Here is a 25085-nt window from a genome sequence, read left to right as displayed (position 1 = left end):
TCTCAGAGGCTTGGTCGGCACGGGGAGGGGTAACATGAATTTCCCCTATATTCAAAAGTAAAGGAAGACGGTCTGGGAGTTCACCTGAAATGCCAGGCTCACTTTTAGTAACTGCTTGCATCCAGTGCGGCAGGAGCCGAGCGCTCCAGTGCTGGGAGCTGAAAGAACAGCCACCCCTGCCCAGGAAATAACCACTGAGCCGACCATCGTGCCCTGACTACCCTCCTCAGGGAAAGCCTACCGGGGCCTCTAAAGCACCGTCGTCCCATTCTCAAACCCTTTGGGGGAAATTAGAAGCTAAACCTAGCTTTACAAGGTCAGGGCCCTTCACTGGAGCTCTGGTCACGCCCCTCTTCCTGGAGGGCTCCAACCACACTTGGCGCTCAGAAACTGCCGCTGCCGCCGACCTTGGGCAGACTGCGCCCTCCCTCTAGCCTCGGTTTCCCCTCCGCTCGGAGGCCCGGCATGAACGCGTGCGGCCGGTGCCGGCGAGCGTCAGGGAAGGCTGCGCCCAGCCGGCTTCCTGGTGCCGCTCACGTGCGAGGCAGCGGAGGGCCGGGCCCTTAAACGGCCCCAGTCCTAGGCTAAACTTCGGTGCTAGCAGGCAGCGGGTGGACTATGGTGGGTCGGGGACCGCCGCCTCCCACTTTCGGATTCCAGCCCCTGCTCATCCCGGGCCTCGCCTATTTACTCAGAGCCTTTCTCTTCGCCCACCTCCTCACGGAGCCCCACGCACATCTGTAACTTAAGGGACGCTAAAGTTTGCAGCCCAGGCTGCGAGGCGCGGCCTTGGGGGACAGGGGCGGAGTTAAAACGCGACTCGCGCCTCTTTCCCCCACCTCCACGGCCCCGGGGCATGCCCTGCACCGGTGGCCGCCGCAGTGGGCTGCCCGTAAGAGTAGGGGCTGCCCCAACGTCGCATCCAGGCCCTCGGACCCGGCCGAGGCCATCTGTGGGCAAGACGATGCAAAGAGCGGCCCGGGCCGCGGGGGTCACGGAGGGGACACGGGGAGTCCTGAGGTCGCGCCAGGGCGGACAGGGGTCCCAGACCTACGCCCCAGCGGGTATGCCTCTTCTCTGGCCCGGCCCTCACCTCAGCAGCCGCCCGCTGCGGACGCCGATCCGCGCAGGCGGCTCAGGGCTCGGTTACGGAGCCTGCGCGCGCCCGCCGCGCACGCTCGCTCCGCCCCCTCTCGCGGCGGGACGTGGCCGTGGCCGTGGGCGCGTGCGCGCGGGAACCCGAGAGCGGAGCCTGCCCCGCCCCGTCTCCATGGCAACGGGCGTGCGCCTAGTCCCAGCGCCAGCTGCGGCGGAACCCACGGCGTACCTTTCCGCCTCCAACAAACTATCCGGTTGCTGAGGTTGATTTAGCAACACCCCCCGGCATCTGGGTTGCCAGGAGCACCATAATGACAGCCTGGCCCAGGCTTGGGTACGGGAGGCAGCCCAGTGGTCCGGAGTAGAGGGCCAGGCTGGGGACCAGGGAGCTGGGGCTGAGGAGAATTTGTACAGGCTAAGGAGGTGCAGCACAGCAGTATCAGCCTCTGGCATTTGTACCACCTTTAGTCCTGCCACTTTCTCTCACTGTGGCTTCACAACAGACTTGGGAACCAAGCAAGGCATACACAGCTGAGGAAGCTGAAGCCCAGTCTGGGCTCGCGGAAGAAACTGGTGGATCCAATCTCTGCGTAGTGCAAATATCTGCTTCCTGCCTCCGTCCACCCATTCCCACTTCCGTGAGTACATTCATCCATGCAACACTTATCACTCCTTGCCAGGACAGTTCTAGGGGCTGGGGATAGAGTGAACAAAACCAAGGCTCCGCCCTCCTGGAGTTCACGTTCCATGGGAATGCCCTTCTTCCAGGCTCCTCCCTCAGTGCCCGGGTTGTAGCTGGGGGAGGCTGGTCTACTTTTCTGGTTTAGCGATAACTTACGTGATTCCCACATCAAGTGTAAGCTCCTTGATGATTGGTTCAATCTTCGCCTCAAATTTCTGAGGACCTACAAACTACAAAGCACTCTTCTAGGGGCCCAAAGATAAAACGTTCCCCTAGTGAGAGTCCCGGACTTTTGGTGGGAGGTGGGGAACGTGACAACTATGCTTCTAAGCTTGGCTACAAGACCGGCGAGGCCAAGAGCTACTTTGGTATCCTGACAAGGACTGATGTTTGGGAGGGGATCCAGCAGATGGGAACACCACGAAGGTGGTGGTGGGAAAAGTCAGCAGTCACAGGGTGGTTCACCTTGTGGATCCCCACTACTGCACCAGCAAAGAGCAGGCTGGGCACACAGAGGCAGTCAGAATCCCAGCTTCCTTTCCCTGTGCTTCACATTCTTCCTTCTGCAGGCAGGGGAGATTGAACTTTATCCACAGGGCCAAGCCTGTCCCAGCTCTCTAGGCACACTGGCAGAACAGGCAGCTGGACCCTCACAGGCACTCCGGGCTGGGCCAGTGCAGGTCGCAGCAGTTGTTTTACCTATGAACATCAAGCACATGGTCAAACCCTCAGCTTAGGTGCCCCAGGCAGGCGGGCTACACACTTAGAAGCATTTCCTTTGACACAACGAGCGGCCATGGCCCAGGCTCAGAGACTAACAGCCTCTGCCTGCGGGGTCTGCGTGGTCATTTCTCCTGCTTCTCAGAAGGTGGTGAGCTTTTCCCAGGAAACCATTATAAGGAGGTGCCCATTCTTTATCTTGTTCTCTCTGCTCACTTCCTTTAGCCTGACTGGGGAACTCTAGAGCCCCACATCAGAGTTCAGCATGTGCCTCAGGAGCTTCAGCACCTCTTTTGTGGAAGGAGAGTCCGCTGGTGACTGGAGCTGCAGGCCATCACATCAGCCTGCCCAGCTTCACCTCAGGCTGCTTCCAACAGTGCCAAGTGAAGTCCCTTGGCAGGATCCCTGCAAGGCAGCGGCTGGCCACCAGGAGGCAGCAGCCTACTCTGCAAGGCACTTTCTTTACTCCAACCCCTTGTAACAAGTTGGAGGAAACAAGTTCGCCCAGCCACCTGCTACCACCCTCCACTCCCAATCTTTTTTTTTTTTTTTTTTTTGAGACAGAGTCTCGCTCTGTCGCCCAGGCTGGAGTGCAGTGGCGCGATCTCCACTCACTGCAAGCTCCGCCGCCTCCCAGGTTCACACCATTCTCCTGCCTCAGCCTCCCGAGAAGCTGGGACTACAGGCCCCCACCACCACACCCGGCTTATTTTTTTTTTTACATTTTTAGTAGAGACGGGGTTTCACCATGTTTTGCCAGGATGGTCTCAATCTCCTGACCTCGTGATCCGCCTGCCTCGGCCTCCCAAAGTGCTGGGATTACAGGCGTGAGCCACCACGCTCGGCCTCCACCCCCAATCTTATCTCCCAATAGCACAGATTCCCCTATCATGAGTCCAGACTTGGCCTTCATCTCCTCTTGCCTTCCTCTGTCCAAGGAATCACTACAGAGATTCTTTCTCTATCCTTCTTTGTACATTTCCAGAAAATTGTTTCCCCAGGGCCCCTCCCCTTGAAGAATTAAACAGGAAGCTGGAGTAGACTGTCCCTTCTTTCCCCCACCTCTCACAGTCCAAAGCTCTGGTTAACTCTGTGGGCCAGTGACTTAGATTCCCCAACACGGATGACAATCAGAGAATACACATGCAGTAAGAATGCTTTCGCTGCCACCAGCCACTCACAGACACACCATCTCCCACCCTCTGAAGGCACTGTGCCCAATCCCCAGCCACTCACTGGTCTAGTCAGGGCTGCCCCTTCACTGGTCTTGCCTTGGCTGAGGACTAGCTAGCTTCAAGCCACTCTGAAGTCAGCTTGCTGTTTCCCCTGGAGCCTGGTAATACATCCTTCTTCAGGTGAACAAAAGCAGAAAAAGCCCAGTGAACCCCACTGCAACAAAGAGCCTGCCAGCAGTCTTCCTTCTTCTGCTCCTGCCTATCTCACCACCCAAGGGCTATCCCAGAACCCACTATGTTCTAAGATCTATTCCTTTCACCACCACCCAGCCAAACAGCTATCCAGACAATTCCTTGATCAAGCAACACTGCCTTCTTGAGTTTAAATTTTATTTTACAAAAAGAGAAATAAAGAAAACTGATAGGCAGTTATACTGACTTACAATTGTTCTGTTTGCTTTTTTTTTTAAAAAAGTGACATGAAACACAAGTAAAAATAAATACGTCATAGAAACAGCCAGTTGCCCAGTCTCTGGCGCAGGAGCGCCTGCCCTGCTGAGAGGAGGGAAGCCCATGATCACACCAGCAGCTGGATCACCCAGCCACAGATGCTCCTCAAAGCCAGGCACAGGTCCCAGGCCTCAGGGGCGTCCTGAGGAAAGAAGACGGAAAACCAAAGCCAGATGCCAGGACCCTGGGGCCACCTCATTATCCCCCACTCCTCCTGGCAGCAGTCTGGTCTTAGTGGTTGTCCATAGCGACCCCCCTTAACCCACCTGGACCCTCTTCCCCTGACCTCTCTGAAGATGGTACAAGGGAAAAACCTGTCTTGGGCAGGCTGGGGGGGATTCTTCTGGTGAGTCCCCAGCCCACCCTGAGTAACACAACCAGATAACAGTCATTTTACACCCAGGTGCAGATGAGCACAGCACACACATACATACACACGCGCGCGCGCACACACACACACACACACACAGCTGGGCTGAGCTCTCTTCCAGGGAGGGTCCTGGGTCCGGTCACAGTATTAGGTCCTCTCTCTTCTGAATATCATCCCAGTAGTGGCAGCAGAGAGTACCCAAACCTCCCCAAGCCCTCTGCATTGCAGACACTGCAGCCTGCTTGGCTACCCCTCCCCAACGCACTAGATTACTATGTCAAATAGACCTGCAAAAGCGAAAGGTGCACACTCAGGTCCCTGAAGAGCAAAGAAGTTGGACACTGCCTGCTCAAGAAGTTCATCGTTATTAAGACTCAGATATTCATAAAAGGCCTAGGGCCAAGCTAGTAGCACAGAAAAGCCATTAAGGGGATCACAGCAAAATACACAGGGCAGAAGAGAAGAGCTGGCAGCAGGGGAACAGAGTCTGAAGGTGACCAATGGAGAGCACAGCATTCTCAAATAGTCCTTGAGATACTGATTCCTGGGAGTAGTCAGCAGAGGGCCAGAACATCTCCCCGGTGTCCTTTTGGGGAAGGATGACTTCACCTAGTTTTGGAGGTGAAGAGCCACTGAGCTGGGTGCACAGAAGGCCATGGCTCAGAAGGGAAAGACTGATCTTCTGAGAAAGCAAAAGGAAGTGGGGGCTGGGAGCAGTGGCTCATGCCTGTAATCCCAACATTTTGGGAGGCCAAAGCAGGCGGATCCACTTGAGGTCAGGAGTTCAAGGCCAGCCTGACCAACATGGTGAAACCCCGTCTCTACTAAAAAATACAAAAATTACTGGGCGTAGTGGTGTGCACCTGTAATCCCAGCTACTTGGGAGGCTGAGGCAGGAGGATTGCTTGAACCCGTGAGTGGAGGTTGCAGGGAGACAAGATCATGCCCCTGCACTCCAGCCTGGGCAACAAAGCAAGACTCCATCTCAAAAAAAAAAAAAAAAAAAGAAGTGGAAAGCAGAAGGTAATATCCAGAACACTAGTAACAAAGAATGTAAAGCCCCCAGAAGACCTTCTCCATGGGATAAGGACTTAATTTCAGAACAATACCAGGCTTGAACAGACTGACACAGAGGGCCCTTCTCTGCTGACAACTTTGGGAGTGATGGTCCTACCCAGGTCACTTAAGTTTGGCTAAGTGTTTCAACCAATCTGCAAAACTTTACCCCAGCACTTTGCTTCCTGCTCCTGAATTGAGAAATTTCATATTTAGTTGTGAATCACAAGCATATAGAGACTCCACACACTAATTCTTAGGGAAGAGAGCTCCAAGGACCAGACAGAATTATCCTTAAATCAGGAGATGATGAGATAGATGGCTAAGAAGCATAACTCAAAGTGTGGACTTCATAGATATCCAATCTAAATAAAATGATATGACCCAACATGGTTCACTTCCTTTCTTAAACAGCTACTTTGTCCCTGTTCAATTTTTATCTACAAATATATTAAGGAAATCAAGCATCACTATAAATGGTAAACCTGAATCATTAAGTAGTACTGTGTTCCCCAGGCTGAGAACTTGGCTAAACCAGATGAATGGGGCTTGAGAGGCCCTTGAAAACATTTCATGAAGACAATGGTAAGGGAAAACGCCTAGGCCTGATTTTCTGCCCTCCCTCTTATTACCAGCCACAACCCCCACTCAGGCCTGGATGGTGGGTGGAAGACACCACCAAGTGTTTATGATCAAAGAAACTGTAAAACATGGTTCTTAGGCTCTGAGATACTTCCCGCTTCCCTCACAAACATGCTTATGTTTGGTATGCATGCACATTTGCCTACCAGCACACATAAAGAGACAGCGGAAAAGTCAGAAGTGTTTTCAGGTTCTTTTCTTTAAAAAAAAAAAAAAAGCAAAAACCACGGACCTGGTAGCACTCCAATTTCCCATGATCCCACCCCCAACCCCTCTACACAATAGAAACTGCTCATATGAGAGAAAGTCTTCTCTAGTCAGGTCAGCCTCTCAGAATGATGGCCTCTGCTGAGTAGAAGCAAGACCCAGTCCCTGGAACACTGGGTAGAGAGTAAGCATGTGCTGCCTCTCAGAATACCCATTTACTTTCTGTCAACTTCAAAAGTCAAGCCCATCCCTCCAGGGAATGGTTTCAGTTCCCGGCTGGGAAGGTTTCCGGATTCTTGGAGGTTGGTACAGTGATTTCCTAGAAGTGAACACAGAAATACCCCCTTCTCCCGACAAAACACACACACACACACATACACACTTGCACACATGCGTCTCTGGGATCCCAGTGCTCCAGGGCCTGAGAGGCATCAGTGTAACCCAGGTTCTGAGTATGTCCTGTAAATTGGAGATTCAGTCTAGCTCACTCCTACTGCACCAGCCTCAACCTGAGAGCCCACTCCAACTGAGTCCCTTCACCATCCATTCTTGGGATGCATCTGAAAGAGAAAGCACTGGTTGGAACTGCTATTTTTAAATTATTAAAATAATTTGCATAGCTAAATTGTAGATCTAAGGCTTCCATGAGTAGAAGAGTTAAGTGTCTGGCAGGGTGCTTATGAAAACACAAAGCTTCTTAAGTTCCACTTTTGGTGTTATTGGACAGCAGACAAACACACATATACACATGCATCCCATCCATCATGTCCTTGTCTCTTCTCTGAGGACAATACCCCAGAGTCTGCTAAGGCCCTCCAAAGATGGAAATGGGCTGGTCAGAAGAACTACAGGAGCTACTACTGGGATAACCTGACTAAGCTGCCTTCTGGGCTGGGAAGAGGCAGGTACAGCACCTGCCCAGTAAGGAGGGAGCCATGGGTAAGTGGTAAAGCTCTAAAGCCAAAGTTTGTTCATCATAAAGAACCGTCTGGCAAAGTCTTGGGGTGGTGGATACAGAGGGGGCAGGGACACCAATAGGAAGACAGCCAGTGTTTATGCTTAAGGACTAGACGACCCTCCCCTGGCAATGGCAATAATGGGAGACCCAGAATGACTGGCGCGTTAAGGTAAAACCCAGACTTAGGGCTCCTACAGAGAAAGAGCTCCTCCATGTTCCTTCAAATATGGAGGCAGCAGACACCAGGCCTACATGGACTACCTGAAGACATTTCCTAACAAGAAATCAATAATCCCTCAACCCAGCAACCACCTATCCACAGCTTCACTATTTGGCATAGACAGCCAGCCTCTAAGGTCATCCCAGGAGGATATAGCTCCAAATCTGGGGTCTCTTGCTTTCCAGTTGCAAACTCTATGATCACAACTTTCAATTTCTGTGGAATGAGTCCCACCCTCCACTAACTATCCAGTCTCAGGATTCCCTGATCTTCCTGAAAAGCCATCTCTCAAAAATATAGTTGTTTAATCCAAACCTTGGTCAAACCTAACTCTTTCCCTGGTCAATTTACCATCCATCCAGGATTGTTTTTCACCAGTAGCTATAGGGTCTGGGATATCTTAAAACTTCCCTTTCTATCTCCTATCCTCCTTACCCCTAACCTCCCCCCACCCCACCCCCAAATAAACAAGACACATGAAAAGTCCAAGTAATAAATAATTGCCCATAAGAAATAAATTAACATGGAGCTCTCTAAAGGGGAAGGAAAGAAACAGGAAAGACTACCAGGATAGGCAGCTGGAGGCTCAGTTCCACCCTGGTGAAAAATGTCTTTTCCAGCCACAACTCTATGACCTTTCATTCACATACTGCAGTGCTTCTCCCTCCCAGCCTCTGCACACAGACAACCTTCCACGCTGGAAAGGGAGAGCTGCTCAGAGATAGCCACCGGGGTTAAGAGACATAGATTGGTAATGCCCATTTTCTCTCATGAATTTCCCCACATTCTCACACAAATGTGGCTCTGAAAACCAGACACTTGAGTTAGCTGGGCCTTCTCTTCACCCATCTAGAAGGAAACTTGTGATTTCCATGGCTCTTCTGGGCTCACCCTGATGTTCACACTAATAGGTGCCATGAACCACCAAACTGACTTCCATTTAAAGAAAGATAAATTTTTCAGTTTCCCTCTTAGTTCTTCCCTCCCTCCCCTCCCACCTTCACCCCTGCTCTGTTCCATACATATACATACATACATACATAAACATACACCCACACACTCACAAACACACATACCTGGTCAGCTTCCTTCCCAACCCCTAAAAAGACCCCACTTCACATGGGATCACAGTCTGCTCCTGCTACCCACCCTCCTTCTCTCACTCATTCTCCCTCCCTTCAATCCCCTCCCCAGGCCAAGCTAAGTCACCTAGTAAGGCAGCTCTCTTGGGAGAGAATGTTCCCAAAAACAGAAATGGGATGTGCGCTTCTACACTCAGATGGGCGAGTAAGCAAGCAGACAGCATAAGCAAGGCAGGAAGGAAAAGAGGCTGCACTGCCCCTCCATCCCTGTTTTGGGTCCCTGATTTCCCACTATTGCTGCTCTGTTGGACCTTTTTTTTTTTTTTGCCTCTTTTGTTAAACAGCAACAGAGCTCTGCCACTTTGGCCAACCACCCTCCTTTGTCCTCTTCCTTTTCCCTCCTGCCAAGTGTCCTATTCTCAAAAAGTCTAAATCACTGCCTTCCAGCTTGGTGGGCAACCTGCTGGGGGCCCCAAGTGAGGTGGGGAGGGGCTCCCCAGCTATTTCCCAGTGACCTCTATCACATCATCGTCCTTATCCTCATCATCATTGGAGCTGAACCCCACCTCGGCGACCTCATGAGAGTCAAATGGAGGCACCTGGGACCGTAGAAGGCCACCAGCTGGGTAGCCTGCATGTGGGGACATGTAGCCTGGATAGATAGACATGCCCCGCGAAAGGTTGCTGGGCAAGACAGGGGAAGGAAAAGGCGCAAACATCCTCGGCTCGGACAGGAGTGGCTGTGAGAATGGGAGTGAATAGCTGGGTAGTATCCCTGGCACAGAAGGGTTGAGCATGAAGGAGGGGTTGCTGGCAGTGACTGAGGTAGCCGTGGAAGAGGAACTGACGGGGCCTGCTGGCACCAGAGGGTCAGTAGTCACTGGAAACACCAGGCGGGCATCTGCCAGCAAATTGGACAGCTGGTAGTAGGAGGGGGTACTGCCCATAAACAGGGAGTTCTCCCCAGCCTGGGAGGTGAAGGGGGTGGTGAGGTTATGGTTTAAGGAGACGGGTGGCATGGCAAACCCGCCAGAGACTGGATACCCGTGTTCATACGGCTGCACGGGGACTGGCAGATGACCCTTCCTGGACCGCCGGCGGGATGACTCCTGGGCAGCAGGTGGTGTGGCCAACTTTCGCTTGTGGCCCCTTAAGTCCAGCACTGGGTGCCTATCACCACAGGGCTGGCCAGTCACCAAGAGGGAACTACTGAGGCAATGACCCCCTAGTCGAGGCTCAGTTCCGAGAGCTGTCCCAGGAACAGCACTGCTGTCCATGAGTTGGGCCGGGGGGCCAGGCAGGGCGGCACTGGCGCTTGGGGAGCTCTGATGGGATTCCCGGGCAGCAGCCACATCTGCATACTGCTGAAGCTCACTGATGATCTCTGGGCTGTCAGGAGAGACGGGCCTGGCCAGCCCCTCAGGATCAGGGGCTTTGGGTGATGAGGCACTGTGTCTGCCGTTGCTTGTGGACTCGCAAGAAGGTCCCTGGGAACCTGGGGACAAAATGTAGGTAACTGAGAACCAGAGTGGCCAGGGAGAGAAGAAGGGTGGAGGAGAAAACTCCATTAAAAAAAATCCTATCCTGTAGTCCCCAAAATTATAATAGTTTGATGTCTAAACAACATCACCCAGTCAACCTTTTCCAGTCACAATGAAAGAAATTCTTTGACCCCAGAAATAAGTCTATCTATGACAAGACATGTAACTTTTCTGCATCCCAGTTCCCCAAACTGTAAAAGTATACCAAAGTAAATCCTATGAGATAAGGGATATGAAACACTAAGAGATCATTCTTAAAACTAGTCAAACTTTTTCTGGCAGTAAGAGACAGTCAGTGATCAGTGTGGGAGAAAGAGGAAAATCAAGCTAAAAAGCACTTCATTCTGATTTGAAAACAAAACAAAATCCATAGCTATGAAAGATAACTGGGACAAATAGGAATCTCAATTTTGGAATACTAGGTAATTTTATGGAACTGTTAGCTTTCTTTAGTGTAATAATGATATTGTGGCTAGGAAGAGAATATCTTTAATCTTAGCAGATGTATGTTGAAATACTTAGAGATAAAATGACATGATGAAAAACATGACATGATATCTTCAACTTACAAATGACTCAAATAATAGAAAGGGAGGGAGAGAAAGAAGAAGGTTTATGAAAACCAACAATCATTAAATCTAGGTGCAGGATATATGGGTGCTCATGGTGCTATTTTTCAACTTTTCTGTATGTATGAAAATTTGAAATTTCCATAATACAAAGCAGGGAATAAGAGCATTCTAGCCCTCTAGAATTCTAGCTTGGGGTGGGAGGATTCAATGAGAACCACTCCCACTGAGGGGAACTTGGCAAGAGTTCTTAACACTGTTCATGTGCCACACATACGCCCTTTGACCTGGCAATCCCACTTTAAGGAACATATCCTATAGATATAACCACCTCTGAAAAAGCACTGTCAGTGATGGTGGAGTATAATAATCAAAATGTATGTTGACAGGGAACTAGTTAATACATTGTGTTATAGCTCATCCTGTGCGAACCTTCAAGGAGACATATCTAGAAGAAATGATAAGGAATAAACTATTACTGGTAAGTGAAAAAAGGAGTAAATAGTATTTTATGGTATGTTAGCATTTGTTTTAAAAATATAAAGGAAGTTGGCTGGGCAAGGTGGCTCACACCTTAACACCAGCAATTTGGAAGGCCGAGATGGGTGGATCACTTGAGGTCAGGAGTTAGAGACCAGCCTGGGCAACATGGTGAAACCCCATCTCTACAAAACATGCAAAAATTAGCTGGGTGTGGTGGCACGCACCTGTAATCCCAGCTAATTGGGAGGCTGAGTCAGAAGAATCGTTTGAACCCGGGAGGCGGAGGTTGCAGTGAGCTGAGATTGTGCTACTGCACTCCAGCCTGGGTGACAGAGCAAGACTGTGTCTCAAAAAAAAAAAAAGGAGGAGCAATGGATGGCTGCGACCATGGTGGAGGAAAAACTTATGGCCCGGCGTGGTGGCTCACGCCTGTAATCCCAGCACTTTGAGAGGCCGAGGCAGGCGGATCACGGGGTCAGGAGTTCAAGACCAGCCTGATCAACATGGTGAAATCCCATCTCTACTAAAAATACAAAAATTAGCTGGGTGTGGTGGCATGCTCCTGTAATCGCAGCTACGCAGGAAGCTGCGGCGGGAGAATCACTTGAACATGGGAGGCGGAGGTTGCAGTGAGCCGAGATTGCACCATTGTACTCCAGCCTAGGCAACAGAGCGAAACTCCATCTCAAAAAAAAAAAAAAAAAAAAAAAAAACCTTACTTTTCACTTTACCTCTTTGTGTACATTCTGAATTGTGAACCATGTACATATTATCTGTTCACATAATAAGTTAATACCTAACCAAAATAAAGCAAACGAATGTTTGAAAAGTAAAATGGAAAGTAAAAGCCATCACACCTGAGGCAGCCATCCGACCATCTTCAGGAACCTTTGGTTTGCCAGTTGCCCGGACAGCAAAGATCCGTCCATCACTGGTACGGATGTATGTCCCTAAGAATAGACATGAGGAAGACAGTTAGAAGCAGACATTCAATACAGCCAATCCTGGGAAACTCCAGGCTATGCGCCATGGGCTTGTAAATAGCTATGCAATTAGCTATACCATCTCCCAAGACCCCTGAAATAAGGAGTGGGGTGACTGAGCTATAGACTCATAATTATTCATTTATTTCACAAACATTGATTACATGACTACCATGTGCCAGGCACTGTTCTAGACACTAGAATGCACAAGGCAGAAAAAGTCCCTGTCTCATGGAGCTTAGTCTCTAGAGGGAGACAGAGACACCACAAAGTATCAGGAAGGGTTCAATGCAATGGAGAAATAAATAAGGTACTACAAAAGAGAGTAAGTTGGCATCCTATGTTCCCAGGCACTCTGGCCCAGGTCCTCCTCTTGATCTGGAAGGAAGGAACCTTATTGCTTCAATATCCTCTCTCCCCTAGTAGGAATAATTCAAGAAAGACCTGCATTCTATTCCCACAAGGCACTAATCTATCTTCTCTTCAGCCTTGGGTATGTCATTTGATCAACCTCCTTGAATGTCAGTGCTGCCTTTAGGCCGGGAGTTGGCAAACTTTTTTACAAGAGCCAGATAGTTTTTGGGCCAGGCAGGGTGGCTCACGTCTGTAATCTCAGCACTTTGGGAGGCCGAGGCAGGAGGATCACGAGGTCAGGAGATTGAGACCATCCTGGCTAACACGGTGAAACCCGGTCTCTACTAAAAATACAAAAAATTAGCTGGGCATGGTGGTGGGCGCCTGTAGTCCCAGCTACTCGAAAGGTTGAGGCAGGAGAATGGCATGAACCTGGGAGGCGGAGCATGCAGTGAGCCAAGATCACGCCACTGTACTCCAGCCTGGATGACAGAGCGAGACTCCGTCTCAAAAAACAAAACAAAACAAAACAAAACAAAAACAAGAGCCAGATAGTTTTATAAGAGCTTTATAAGTCATAAAGTCTTTATAAGTCATAAACTCCTCAATTCTGCTGCTGTAACACAAAAATAGCTTGGCATGACTGTTCTCCAATAAATTTTTATGGACACTGAAATGTGAAATTCATATAATTTCACATGTCACAAAATATTACTCTTTTGATTTTTTTTCAACCAATTAAAAATGTAAAACCCATTCTTATCTTGCAGATATTACAACAGGTAGCAGGCTAGATTTGGCCCATGGGGCATAGAGTTTGGTGACTCCTGCTATACACTAGGAAGAGAGCAGTAAAGGGGGCTGGGATCTAGACTAGGAAGAATCCAGTAAGGAGGCTGGGAATGGTGTTTTCTGTGAGTCCGGGTATTTCATGGCACTTTTTCCCTAACCTCAAAGGTATTCTAATCCAATAGAAGCTAGGGCAAAATCTCTTTACTGAACAAAAAGTCTCAAAGAGCCTCACACAATCATGGGGCTTAAAGGCTAATATGTAAAACAGGCTTGGTTAGGAGATGTGGGTGCAGAAAAGAGGGGGAAAAACAGGCTTAGATTGTGTCTCAACACTGTTCAGCCCAGCTTTTTTATTCCACCAATCTCATGTCCCTCTGTAAGGAAGACAGAGGCAGATGTGGACTTTTCAAATTACCACATGCAAAAATTCTATCATGCAACCCATGTGTAATTCATCCACATAATACATTTCCTATCAGGGGACTCCCACCCTGCTCCAAGCAAGTGGGTAAATATATGTAGGCTTATAACCCATTCCACCGCTCTTTCCCTCCAATTTTGGTCTCCTTGTGTCTACTTGTCCCATCCCAAGATTCTCATAAAAATGACAGTAAGGGCCGGGTATGGTGGCTCACGCCTGTAATCCCGGCACTTTGGGAAGCCAAGGTGGGCGGATCATGAGGTCAAGAAATTGAGACCATCCTGGCCAACATAATGAAACCCCGTCTCTACTAAACAAAAAAAAAAAGTACAAAAATTAGCTGGGCGTGGTGGCACGTGCCTGTAGTCCCAGCTACTTGGGAGGCTGAGGCTGAAGAATCGCTTGAACCTGGGAGGTGGAGGTTGCAGTGAGCCAAGATCGCGCCACTGCACTCCAGCCTGGCGACAGAGCGAGACTCCGTCTCAAAAAAAAAAAGGACAGCAAGATAGAGAAATGTAGGGACCTTAATTTCCTTCTTTTAAACCACTGACTAATAATCCTATGGGCTCAACACAACTCCCCTAAGCTCCTACAAATGCTATTTTCTCATTCAGTTCCCGAATGTGACATCCTAATGGGATGATTCCTATGCCCTGTCTAGCTCAAGTCATACATATTTATTATTCTTCCCAGCCCAGCACTTTCAACCAAAGGCAGGGCACAGGTCCTTGGTCAGGCTCTTACCTTTTGTCCCACGGATGATGTGGATGCTCTCACCAGCATTAATTCTTGCCTGTACATCTGTGGAGCTGTTCAGTCCAGGAATAACAATATCTAGGAAAAACACAGATCTTAAATTTAGATTGCACGGGGCCTGACTGAAGGAGGGGGGGAAATTGCAAAGTCCCACATCTACCCCAGTTCTTCATTGGTTTCCCTACAGCCTCTCAGTGGGGCATAGGTCCAAAACCAAGGAAGGTAAAGCAAGCAGGATCTTTCACAATTATCTAAACAAAGAATACTATGAAAACAGGAACCTCGCCAGAAATCTGAGCTGATTATCTTTGTAATCAATTTCCCTTGATTTAAATAGAAATTCATAGTTTTTGGTGTGAAAAATGTTTTAGTTCAGATGGTTGTTTCTGTGTATTTTTTTCCTCCTCCCTAAACTATTTGCACGTATCTGCTCCACATCACTTTAGGCTCCAAAAATGGCCTAATCTTCTTCCTTGCTGGCATTACCCCACACCTGGGAAACAGTATTTTCAAGAATTAGTAGATAATAGGATTACAAGGGGCTCTCTTTTTCACTCGTTTCAAATTTTTTACTTAGAAAAATCAGTTAAGATCTTTTCATTAAAATTTATATATTGGCCGGGTGCAGTGGCTCACACCTGTAATCACAGCACTTTGAGAGGCCACGGCGGGTGAACTGCTTGAGCTCAGGAGTTTGAAACCACCCTGGACAATATGGTGAAACCCCATCTCTACCAAAATACAAAAAAGTTCACTGGGCATGGTGGTGCATGCCTGTAATCCCAGCAACTCGGGAAGCTGAGGCAGAAGAATCACTTGAGCCTGGAAGTGCAGTGAGCCAAGATCGTGCACTCCAGCCTGAGCAACAGAGCAAGACTCCATCTTCAAAAAAGTAATAATAATAATAATTTATATATAACAAATATTTCCAAATAACAAGATAAAAAACAGGATCACAAAATGTTTTCCATCTTAATCATACTGAATTACAGAACAAGCTCCTGGAGTGGATGGGTTGGCTACCTCCCACCACTGCTGACTGGCCCACCATGCTCAATTTACCATGCTCAATCAGACTCGCAAAGGTAGAGCAAGTGACAATTCAGGTCTTCTAATTATGTACAAAGGTTGACAGCTGTCTTTTAAACCCAGATGGCTCTACAGTCAGGCAGGGTTCGGCATATTCACAGCTCTGTAAGAACCTGAGACCGACCCTGTGTTCCAGTGACATTTCCACAATTCCTGCAGCGCTCAGTCTATCTCACCCACCAAATCCAAGAAAACCCAGTTCTGTGTTGTTATTCTCAAGATATTTCACTAGAATCCAAATTCCTCAAGACCAGGGACTGTTGTCTTCCCTATTTTTTATCAACAGTGCCAAGTGTAGTAAGGTCAAAAATACAAAAGGTGTTTAATAGATACTTCCTAAATGAACAAAGTAATTTTAAAAGGGACAGCAGCTCTGCCACAGAACCCAGGAGTTCCCACCTGTTGTGGTGACCACCTTCTGCACAAGGACTCCTGCACGCTGCAAGTAGTTGATCGGAAAGTTCATGGATGGATTTGTGCTGGAGGCAGAGCTTACGCTGCCTCCCAGTGGGACATGCCGGGGCATCATGGGGATGGGGGTGGACTGTACAGGACGAACACTGGCCACAGGCTTTTCATCACCCTTCAAAGTTGGCTGCCTGTAAGAGAAAGACAAGGACACTAAAAGAGTTTGCCAGAACAACTCTTACCTTTCTCCAAAGGCTACAGAGCCTCTCTAGGCTGTCCCATTCTACACCATCAGTTGCTGCTCAGAGAAGGATCAGAAGAATCTGCAGGGTCTGGTTAATTCAAAAGGAGACTAGAAGGCAGGACTCAATTGTAGCAAAAGAGGCAGAGGGATAAAATCTGTCAAAGTCTAAGGATAATCAGATGTTGGTGGAATAATATTTTCTGGACACGCAAGACAGTATTTGCTCCTCTAGAACCTGGACTATCTACACTAGGAGTTAGTCCCTAAAGGGAAGCCAGGAAGCTGTCAAGATGCAATAAGGCAGGAAAAGTTCTCCTGACCACGGCGTATGTTAAGTTGAGATGGGCAGAATTTTCCCCATTCACCCATGGAAAATGGGCCATGTAATGACACATGTTTAGGTGATCCTAAAAAATAGTGTCCCAACTTTAAACATCTTTACTTTCTCTCTGAAACCTTGAGTCTCAATAAGTAATACAGACACCTCTCTCTCTCTTCTGCATTACTTTTCATTGAGTTCATCCTAGCTCCAGCCTGGACCAACCCTCAAAGTGCCCCTCCAGTCATGACAACAAAAGCAGCAGCTGCCAAAGCACTGTGTACAAAAGCCAGGCTTCTACTGATTTAAGATTTTTGAGAAGTCCCTGTCTACAAGCTTTCTTAAGTCTGCATCTTTTGTCTTTGGGCCTGGGGCGGAGGCAGGGGGGTGTGGAAACCCTTGGACTGATACATTCTTCCTCATCTGACTGAAGACTGGCACATAAAATAACACTTTTATACCACTCTGCTGTTGGAGCTGGTCTGCATGACTCCTCAATCACATTGCTCTTAGGTTTTTAAAGGCCCCTTTGGTCAGCCCTTTGTCCCTGTGGACCTCCAACTTCCCAGATGGGCCCCAGACCTGTACTATCTGGCCTGTTTCCCCAATGTCTTCCTAGGATGGTTTGGCAGGAGTTAGAGGCCCTGGTCAGGTATCAATGTAACAGAAACCCAGCCCAAGCCTCATACCCTGCAGGCACTAAGACTAAGAATTTGGGTAAGAAATGTTCCTCACATGTACCCATGTGGACAAAAAAAAACTCAGCAGGATCATGAACTCATCAAATGCTGTGAGAAGCTGGTGCCCCCATAGGGCCAGAACTAAGCCAGAAACAAAGGTGACATCTCCTTATAGCCAGCCTGGACTATTTGTCACATCTCTCCATGTGGCTTTTCTCACTGGGCTCAGATTTAGTCCACTCCTGATGTTACACAGAAAAGCCCAAAAAAGAGGGGGGGGGGAGAGGGGGACGCCGGTGGAGGAAAAGAGAAGAGACCATTCCTGAGCAATACTATCTTGGGAAATGACAGAAGTAAAGTCTGAAAGTTTTGAAAGAGAGTGACTTTCTCTTTTGAGATTGGGTCCCACTATGTTGCCAAGGCTGGTCTCCAATTACTGGAGTTTCTGCCAAGAGATCCACCGTTAGTCTGACGGGCTTCCCTTTATGGGTAACCCGACCTTTCTCTCCGGCTGCCCTTAACATTTTTTCCTTCCTTTCAACCTTGGTGAATCTGACAATTATGTGTCTTGGGGTTGCTCTTCTCGAAGAGTATCTTTGTGGTGTTCTCTGTATTTCCTGAATTTGAATGTTGGCCTGCTTTGCTAGGTTGGGGAAGTTCTACTAGATAATATCCTAAAGAGTGTTTTCCAGCTTGGTTCTATTCTCCCTGTCACTTTCAGGTACACCAATCAAGCGTAGATTTGGTCTTTTCACATAGTCCCATATTTCTTGGAGGCTTTGTTCGTTTCTTTTTACTCTTTTTTCTCTAAACTTTTCTCACTTCATTTCACTCATTTGATCTTCAATCACTGATGCCCTTTCTTCCAGTTGATCAAATCGGCTACTGAAGCTTGTGCATGCGTCACATAGTTCTCATGCCACAGTTTTCAGCTCCATCAGGTCATTTAAGGTCTTCTCTACACTGTTCATTCTAGTTAGCCATTTGTCTCATCTTTTTTCGAGGTTTTCAGCTTCCTTGCAATGCATTTGAACATCCTCCTTTAGCTCAGAGAAGTTTGTTATTACCGACCTTCAGAAGCCTGCTTCTGTCAACTTGTCAAAGTCATTCTCTGTCCAGCTTTGTTCTGTTGCTGGCAAGGAGCTGTGATCCTTTGGAGGAGAAGAGGTGCTCTGGTTTTTAGAATTTTCAGCTTTTCTGCTCTGGTTTCTTCCCATCTTTGTGGTTTTATCTACATTTGGTCTTTGATGCTGGTGACGTACAGATGGGGTTTTGGTGTAGATGACCTTTTTGTTCATGTTGATGCTATTCCTTTCTGTTTGTTAGTTTTCCTTCTAACAGTCAGGTCCCTCAGCTGCAGGTCTGTTAGAGTTTGCTGGAGGTCCACTGCGGACCCTGTGTGCCTCGGTATCACCAGCGGAGGCTGCAGAACAGCAAATATTGCTGCCTGAACCTTCCTCTGGAGGCTTCGTCTCAAAGGGGCACCTGGCTGTATGAGTGTCAGTCAGCCCCTACTGGGAAGTGTCTCCCAGTTAGGCTACACGGGGGTCAGGGACCCTCTTGAGGAGGCAGACTGTCCATTCTCAGAGCTCAAACATTGTGCTGGGAGAACCACTGCTCTCTTCAGAGCTGTCTGACAGGGACATTTAAGTCTGCAGAAGTTTCTGCTGCCTTTTATTCAGCTATGCCCTGCCCCCAGAGGTGAAATCTACAGAGGCAGGCAAGCCTGGTTGAGCTGTGGTGGGCTCCACCCAGCTGCAGCTTCCGGACTGCTTATTTACCCATTCAAGCCTCAGCAATGGTGGACATCCCTCCCCAAGCCAGGCTGCCACCTTGCAGTTCGATCTTGGAGTGCTGCACTAGCAGTGAGCAAGGCTCCATGGGCGTGGGACCCACTGAGCCATGCACGGGGTATAATCTCCTGGTGTGCCGTTTGCTAAGACCATTGGAAAAGCGCAGTATTTGGGTGGCAGTGTACCAATTTTCCAGGTACAGTCCATCACGGCTTCCCTTGGCTAGGAAAGGGAAATCCCCAGACCCCTTGTGCTTCCCAGGTGACGCGATGCCCTGCCCTGCTTTGGCTCACCCTCTGTGGGCTGCACCCACTGTCTAACCAGTTCCAATGAGACGAACCAGGTACCTCAGTTGGAAATGCAGAAATCACCTGACTTCTGCATCGATCATGCTGGGAGCTGCAGCTTATTTGTTTTTAACATGAGAATCTTAATAAGGAAAAAAAATTTTAGGCTGGGCATGGTGGCTCATGCCTGTAATTATGACATTTTGGGAGGCTGATATGGAAGGATCACTTGAGCCCAGGAGTTCTAGACCAGTCTGAGCAACACAGTGAGACCTCATCTCGACTAAAAGAAAAAAAAAATTTTTTTTTTTTTTTGAGACAGAGTTTCGCTCTTGTTGCCCAGGCCAAAGTGCAATGGCACGATCTTGGCTCACCACAACCTCTACCTCCCAGGTTCAAGCAATTCTCCTGCCTCAGCCTCCCAAGTAGCTGGGATTACAGGCACACGGTACCACACCCAGCTAATTTTTGTATTTTTAGTAGAGATGGGGGTTTCTCCGTGTTGGTCAAGCTGATCTTGAACTCCCGACCTCAGATGATCTGCCCGCCTCGGCCTCCCAAAGTGCTGAGATTATAGGCGTGAGCCACTGCGCCCAGCCAAAAAAATTTTTTTAATTAGCCAGGCATAGTGATGCATACCTGTAGTCCCAGCTACTTGGGAGGCTGAGGTGTTAGGATCACTTGAGCCCAGCAGGTCGAGGCTGCAGGGAGCTGTGATCGCACCCCTGCACTCCAGCCTAGCAACAGAGTAACACCCTGTCGCAAAAAAGAAAGAAAATTTAAATCTGTTCACATCAAATAATTATTTTTAATTCAAGATAATCAAATAATTAAAAATGCAAGCTACTGAATCAGGTAGCAGATCTGATCAGTAAGTGGAGGGTGAAAGCTGTGAGGCACTGTTTTGAAATTTAAAAAAAAAAATTAAACCTAGATAACTGTTCTGTAATATCTTACAAGGAGCCTCTCTCTCTGCTTAGCAGTTGGCTTCTATTCTGTTAATATTCTGAACAAGTCTAGATGTTGTACTCAAAAAAGAGATTTTTTGGTTCCAGATCATGGCACAGACATAGAATGAATCCCCTTAGGAGCAGCAGGATTCCCTGACTGTAATCTGAGAGAACAGATCCTTTATCCTTGAACATCACTGCTAAGTGAGGCCTAGAACTAAGGTGCTAGGGGTAAGATGCACCTGTGTGGAATGGCTGGGCCTCTTTTTGGGAAGTTTTATCCCCGACTCCTATCCAGGTGTCCAGAAGGACTCTCCTGGGTCATGGGCCAGCAGCTCACTTTTCCAGCTAGGGCAGTCAAAACCAGAACCATTCAAAACACCAGGGCTGCTGAACTACTTTCACACCTACCCTAGAGCAGAGCCTGTCAATTCACAGCAGTCAAGGAACAAGTTGTAGGCTCTGCTTTTGTTTAAAATATGAACAAGTTGAAAGGTGTTTGTGCCTGGCCCAGCAGGAGACCCTCCCCTTTCTGGCCATAACGGTATACCCAACATACCACCTGGGCATCATGGCAAGGGTTCCAGGAAGCATCAACTCACCAGTTTCTCTGGCTGAAGGCAGGGATGCTGGTCAGGCTCTGATCACTGGCAGGGTAATACTGCGCATACGATGGGCGGGTATAGGGGACTGACGTGCGTTTGTCTTCCTCATAGCTTTTCTTTGCTGCTTTTTTCTCAGCCTTGGTTAGCTTGTGATCCTTTCGGTTCAGGAGCAATGACTCATGCTCGAAAGGCTCCTGGGGACACAGGAGGATGTTGATTTAGTTACCAATATGGCTGATGGATAATGAGCCTCACTTTAAGACCAAGAAAAGAGCTGGCTGTCTCCAGCACTAGTGAAGAGACTGCTCATAGATACACAGGCTGGTTTACTGTCTTTCTGTCAAGAGTGTAATTTATAGCTCTAACCTAGGACCAGCTTTAGACATCAAAGCCTGCCTTCCCTATCAAAAGAATGGGGGAGTTCAGATAATTAACAAACTACATTTTTAGAAATTTCCCCTCTCTTTCTGCTAAGAAGACTCACACTGGCCAGATTATTATACATGGCTAACCTTAGCACTCCCAGGACCAGATTAGGGAAGGGGGTAAGTGGTTGGGGAAAGGGAGGGGGACTGAGTGGGGCAAGAAAAAGAAGCCCTTGAGTCCAAGTCACCTGCATGAAACATCACCTTGGATGAAGAAAACAAGCTTACAAGACAAGCCTCCCTTGACAGAGAGATTCCCACTCCGGGGACTGCATGCATACCAAGTTCTTACCTTGGTGATGAGGTGAGGGTACTTCAGACAAGCCAGTTGCAGGACTGACTCCTTGATCCCCTTTATGTTCAAGGAAACTTGGGGAGCTGGCTCCTTCTCAACAAAGTGCAGTAGGTTTTCTACCTCTTTCCGGGTAAAGTTCAGCATTGGATTTAGATCATCCACCACCCGATCTAGAAGGATAAAAACATGGAGAAAGTCAGCACACCGCATTAAAAACTGTAAAGGTCAACAGAGAGAAGTAGCATAACTGTCACTAATAATGAAAAGTCATCCCATATCTGAAAGTCAAAGACTAGGTCTGAGGTCCTGGTGACACTGGAAACATCATATAAGGGGAGAACTTGTATAACGAGCTTGGTTTGTTATCATTAAACTCACCTTCAACAAGTTGAGGTCAATTACCTTTTAAGCAATGTGAATCAGAATGAGATAGGAGGAAATGATGGCTTTCTCGAAGCCTGCCTGTGTTCCCATATCCTGCTCCTCCTCTCCCACCCTTGATACTAAAAGGCTGTATAGATGTGCCTCTCTGAAGTCTGGAAGATGGCCCACCTGACATGCCCTGCTTGGAAATCTGACGGTCATAGATCTTCTTTTCTAGAGTGTAATCAGCCACAAGGCGATAGATGTAACAGGGCTTTTTCTGGCCATAACGGTATACCCGACATACTGCCTGGGCGTCATGGCAAGGGTTCCAGGAAGCATCAAACACCACCACTCGGTTGGCACCAATCAGATTCACACCCAAGCATCCGGCCCTTTAAAAGACAAGCCAACAATCACAGAATCTTTAGTCTTAAAAAAGGTTTTCAAATCAGTTTTGCCTTCTGTGACTTCTACCCCAATATTACTCTGTCCTAAGCCCTAAGCACAACATACTCAAGGATTTTGCTGTCCTGCTGATAAACAGTACATTCCTCAAGCACTGAAAATTGTGCCCTGAAATCCAACATGAAAGTGTCTACCAGCTCAGAAAGAAAACTTACTCTCCTCTTCTCTGTACCAAGTAAGGCCCCCATATCCTGGCCTTGGAGTGATGTTCCTTGGTGAGGGGAAACTTCTGCACACAGATGTTTCCACTATTTTTAGTCCAACAGCTTAGAAGAGTGACTGGCTCACAGCCTGCCAAGGGCATTATGATGGCAGAAGGCAGCACAGCCTTCAAGCTGCTTGGCATGAGACAATGCCATCAGCCTTTTACAGTTACCTTGCACTTTCTCCTTTTTAAAGCACTTTCACATTCACCACATCATCTAAGCCTCATAACACTCCTGAGAGAAAAGCCAATTAAAACCCTTGGGTATTTTTTGTTGCTGTTGTTTGTTTTTTTCAAAAATGAGACGGGGTCTCACTCTGTCACTCAGGCTGGAGTGCAGTGACTCAATCAGAGCTCACTGCAGCTTCAACCTCTCAGATTCAAGCCATCCTCCTGCCTCTGCCTCCCAAGCAGCTGGGACCACAGGCGCATGCCACCACACTCAGCTAATTGTTTGATTTTTTGTAGAGACAAGGTCTTAGTACGTTGCCCAGGCTGGTCTTGAACCCCTGGGTTCAAGCAATCCTCCCACCTTGGCCTCCCAAAGTGCTGGGGTTACAGGCATGAGCCACAACCATTGTTAATGAAGGTCTCAAAAAATTTTATGATATCATCATGACTGCCCTGCTAACCTAATTTCCTTTTGAAGTCCCCTCTCTGACCCCAAAAACAATTACAAATCTAAGCTGATCTCTTCTGAGGGAACTTGGAGTTTTGGGGTACCAGCCCAGGTGGCCAACAGCCTGTACAGATTCCTTTGACCTCACCTCTTGGGATCCACTCACCTTGTAGAAAGAAGGAACAGCCAGGTGGTGAGGTTGCTGGGATCATTGAACTGATTAATGAGCCGCTCCCTCTCAAAGGCAGGGGTGCTACCATCTAGCCCTAGGAGGAAGGAAAACCATAAGAAGTGGATATATTAGAGCAAGGATACACAGCAAAATCACTGGGCAATGTCTTTTAAAGAGCAAAACAAACAGAAACACAACAGTGCTCAGATCTCACCCCTCGGACATATCATGGGCCTACAGTAAGTAAGGCCCAGGCATCTACAATTTGAAAATATCCCCAGGTGATTCTCAGGTGCACCATGGATTATAAACTACATTTCTCCCCTTTAGTTCTTAGGTCAATTCTAAAGCCAAGAATCCTAGACTTCAGAGTGTATAGTAATCACCTAGGGAATTTGGAAAATACTGGCTCAAGGTGACCTCTCTGCCTCAGTCTTGTGAGTCCTGGTGAGTGCAGAAGGACTAAGAGTTTGTGTTTTGATATGGATTATGTTCCTCCACTAGGAATCTGCATTTTTAACAAGCTCCTGAGGCTAAGAACTTGCTGTAAGGAGACATAAAGGAAATACATCTGGAACAGTAGGATGAAACACATGAATGAAAGGTGGGAAGCTCAAAAGAGGGAGAAAAAATAGCCTTTAGGGCCGGATGCAGTGGCTCATGCCTGTAATCCCAGCACTTTGGGAGGCCAAGGTGTGCAGATCACGAGACCATCCTGGCCAACATGGTGAAACCCCGTCTCTACTAAAAATACAAAAATTAGCTGGGCGTGGTGGCCTGCGCCTGTAGTCCCAGTACTTGGGAGGCTGAGGCAGGAGAGTCGCTTGAATCTGGGAGACGGAGGCTGCAATGAGCTGAGATCGTGCCACTGCACTCCAGCCTGGCAACAGAGTGAGACTTTGTCTCCCAAAAAAAAAAAAAAAAAAAAAAAAAAAAAAACTTCAGTTAAGAAACATAAATAGTAAGGGTAACACTTACCATCTTGAGTAAACAGCAAAACTAAGGGCATGAAATACCACCTGGAAAACTGAATTACTACTGTTGTAGGTAGCAACAGTTTAATTGCTTGGTACTGGGGTTCTATGTCAGGACCCAAACCTACCTTTCCAACCTGAGTTCCAACAGTTTCCAAGCACAGCTCACCACTGAGTTATAGGGCAAGCTCTGAGTCACACATTGTGCTGGGGGTCTTCCTGCTACTCCCTGAACTTCCAGCTCTCTAAATCCTTCCATTAGGGCAGTGGAATGAGGGCGATTTCTCCACACTCCCACTCCCCACAGGACATCTGGCAATGTCTGGAGATATTTTGGTTGTCACTACTGCCATCTAGTGAGTAGAAACCACGGATGCTACTAAATGTCCTATAATATACAGGACAGCCCCTTAAAACAAAGAATTATCTGGCCCAAATGTCAGCAGTGCTGAGGTCTGTATTTCTCAACTTTTTTTTCATTACCACCCCACTAAGGAATGATTTTTTTTCCCCAATGACACTATGTCCTCCATGAAATTTAATACCACAGATATACTGTATATCTGTTTA

General features: G+C 48.0%; 2 protein-coding genes across 6 annotated transcripts in view; both read right to left on the bottom strand.

Annotated features, from left to right (window-relative positions):
* The window catches only part of TEX264 (testis expressed 264, ER-phagy receptor), a 32953-nt gene extending 31761 nt beyond the window's left edge, over window positions 1-1192 (bottom strand). The window contains exon 1 of one of the 3 annotated variants that reach the window (XM_050780971.1): window positions 1094-1192. The gene's annotated coding sequence lies outside the window, so the exon portion shown is untranslated. Of the gene's footprint in view, window positions 1-1050 lie in introns of all 3 variants that reach the window. The other 2 variants (XM_050780972.1, XM_050780973.1) reach the window with 2 other exon arrangements.
* A 2859-nt stretch (window positions 1193-4051) lies between these two features.
* The window catches only part of RAD54L2 (RAD54 like 2), a 122117-nt gene continuing 101083 nt past the window's right edge, over window positions 4052-25085 (bottom strand). For 2 of the 3 annotated variants that reach the window (XM_050780669.1, XM_050780668.1), the window contains 8 exons: window positions 23536-23635; window positions 22267-22472; window positions 21712-21884; window positions 20992-21188; window positions 16108-16307; window positions 14608-14697; window positions 12171-12263; window positions 4052-10215 (listed from right to left, as the gene is read on the bottom strand). In XM_050780669.1, coding sequence (XP_050636626.1) covers window positions 9221-10215; window positions 12171-12263; window positions 14608-14697; window positions 16108-16307; window positions 20992-21188; window positions 21712-21884; window positions 22267-22472; window positions 23536-23635 — 2054 coding nt within the window. In that variant the 3' untranslated portion in view covers window positions 4052-9220. The remainder of the gene's footprint in view (window positions 10216-12170; window positions 12264-14607; window positions 14698-16107; window positions 16308-20991; window positions 21189-21711; window positions 21885-22266; window positions 22473-23535; window positions 23636-25085) is intronic. The other variant, XM_050780670.1, reaches the window with a different exon arrangement.

Source organism: Macaca thibetana, chromosome 2 (assembly GCF_024542745.1).
Source record: "Macaca thibetana thibetana isolate TM-01 chromosome 2, ASM2454274v1, whole genome shotgun sequence".
Taxonomy (NCBI): Eukaryota; Metazoa; Chordata; class Mammalia; order Primates; family Cercopithecidae; genus Macaca; species Macaca thibetana.
This window is presented reverse-complemented; position numbering and strand designations above follow the sequence as displayed.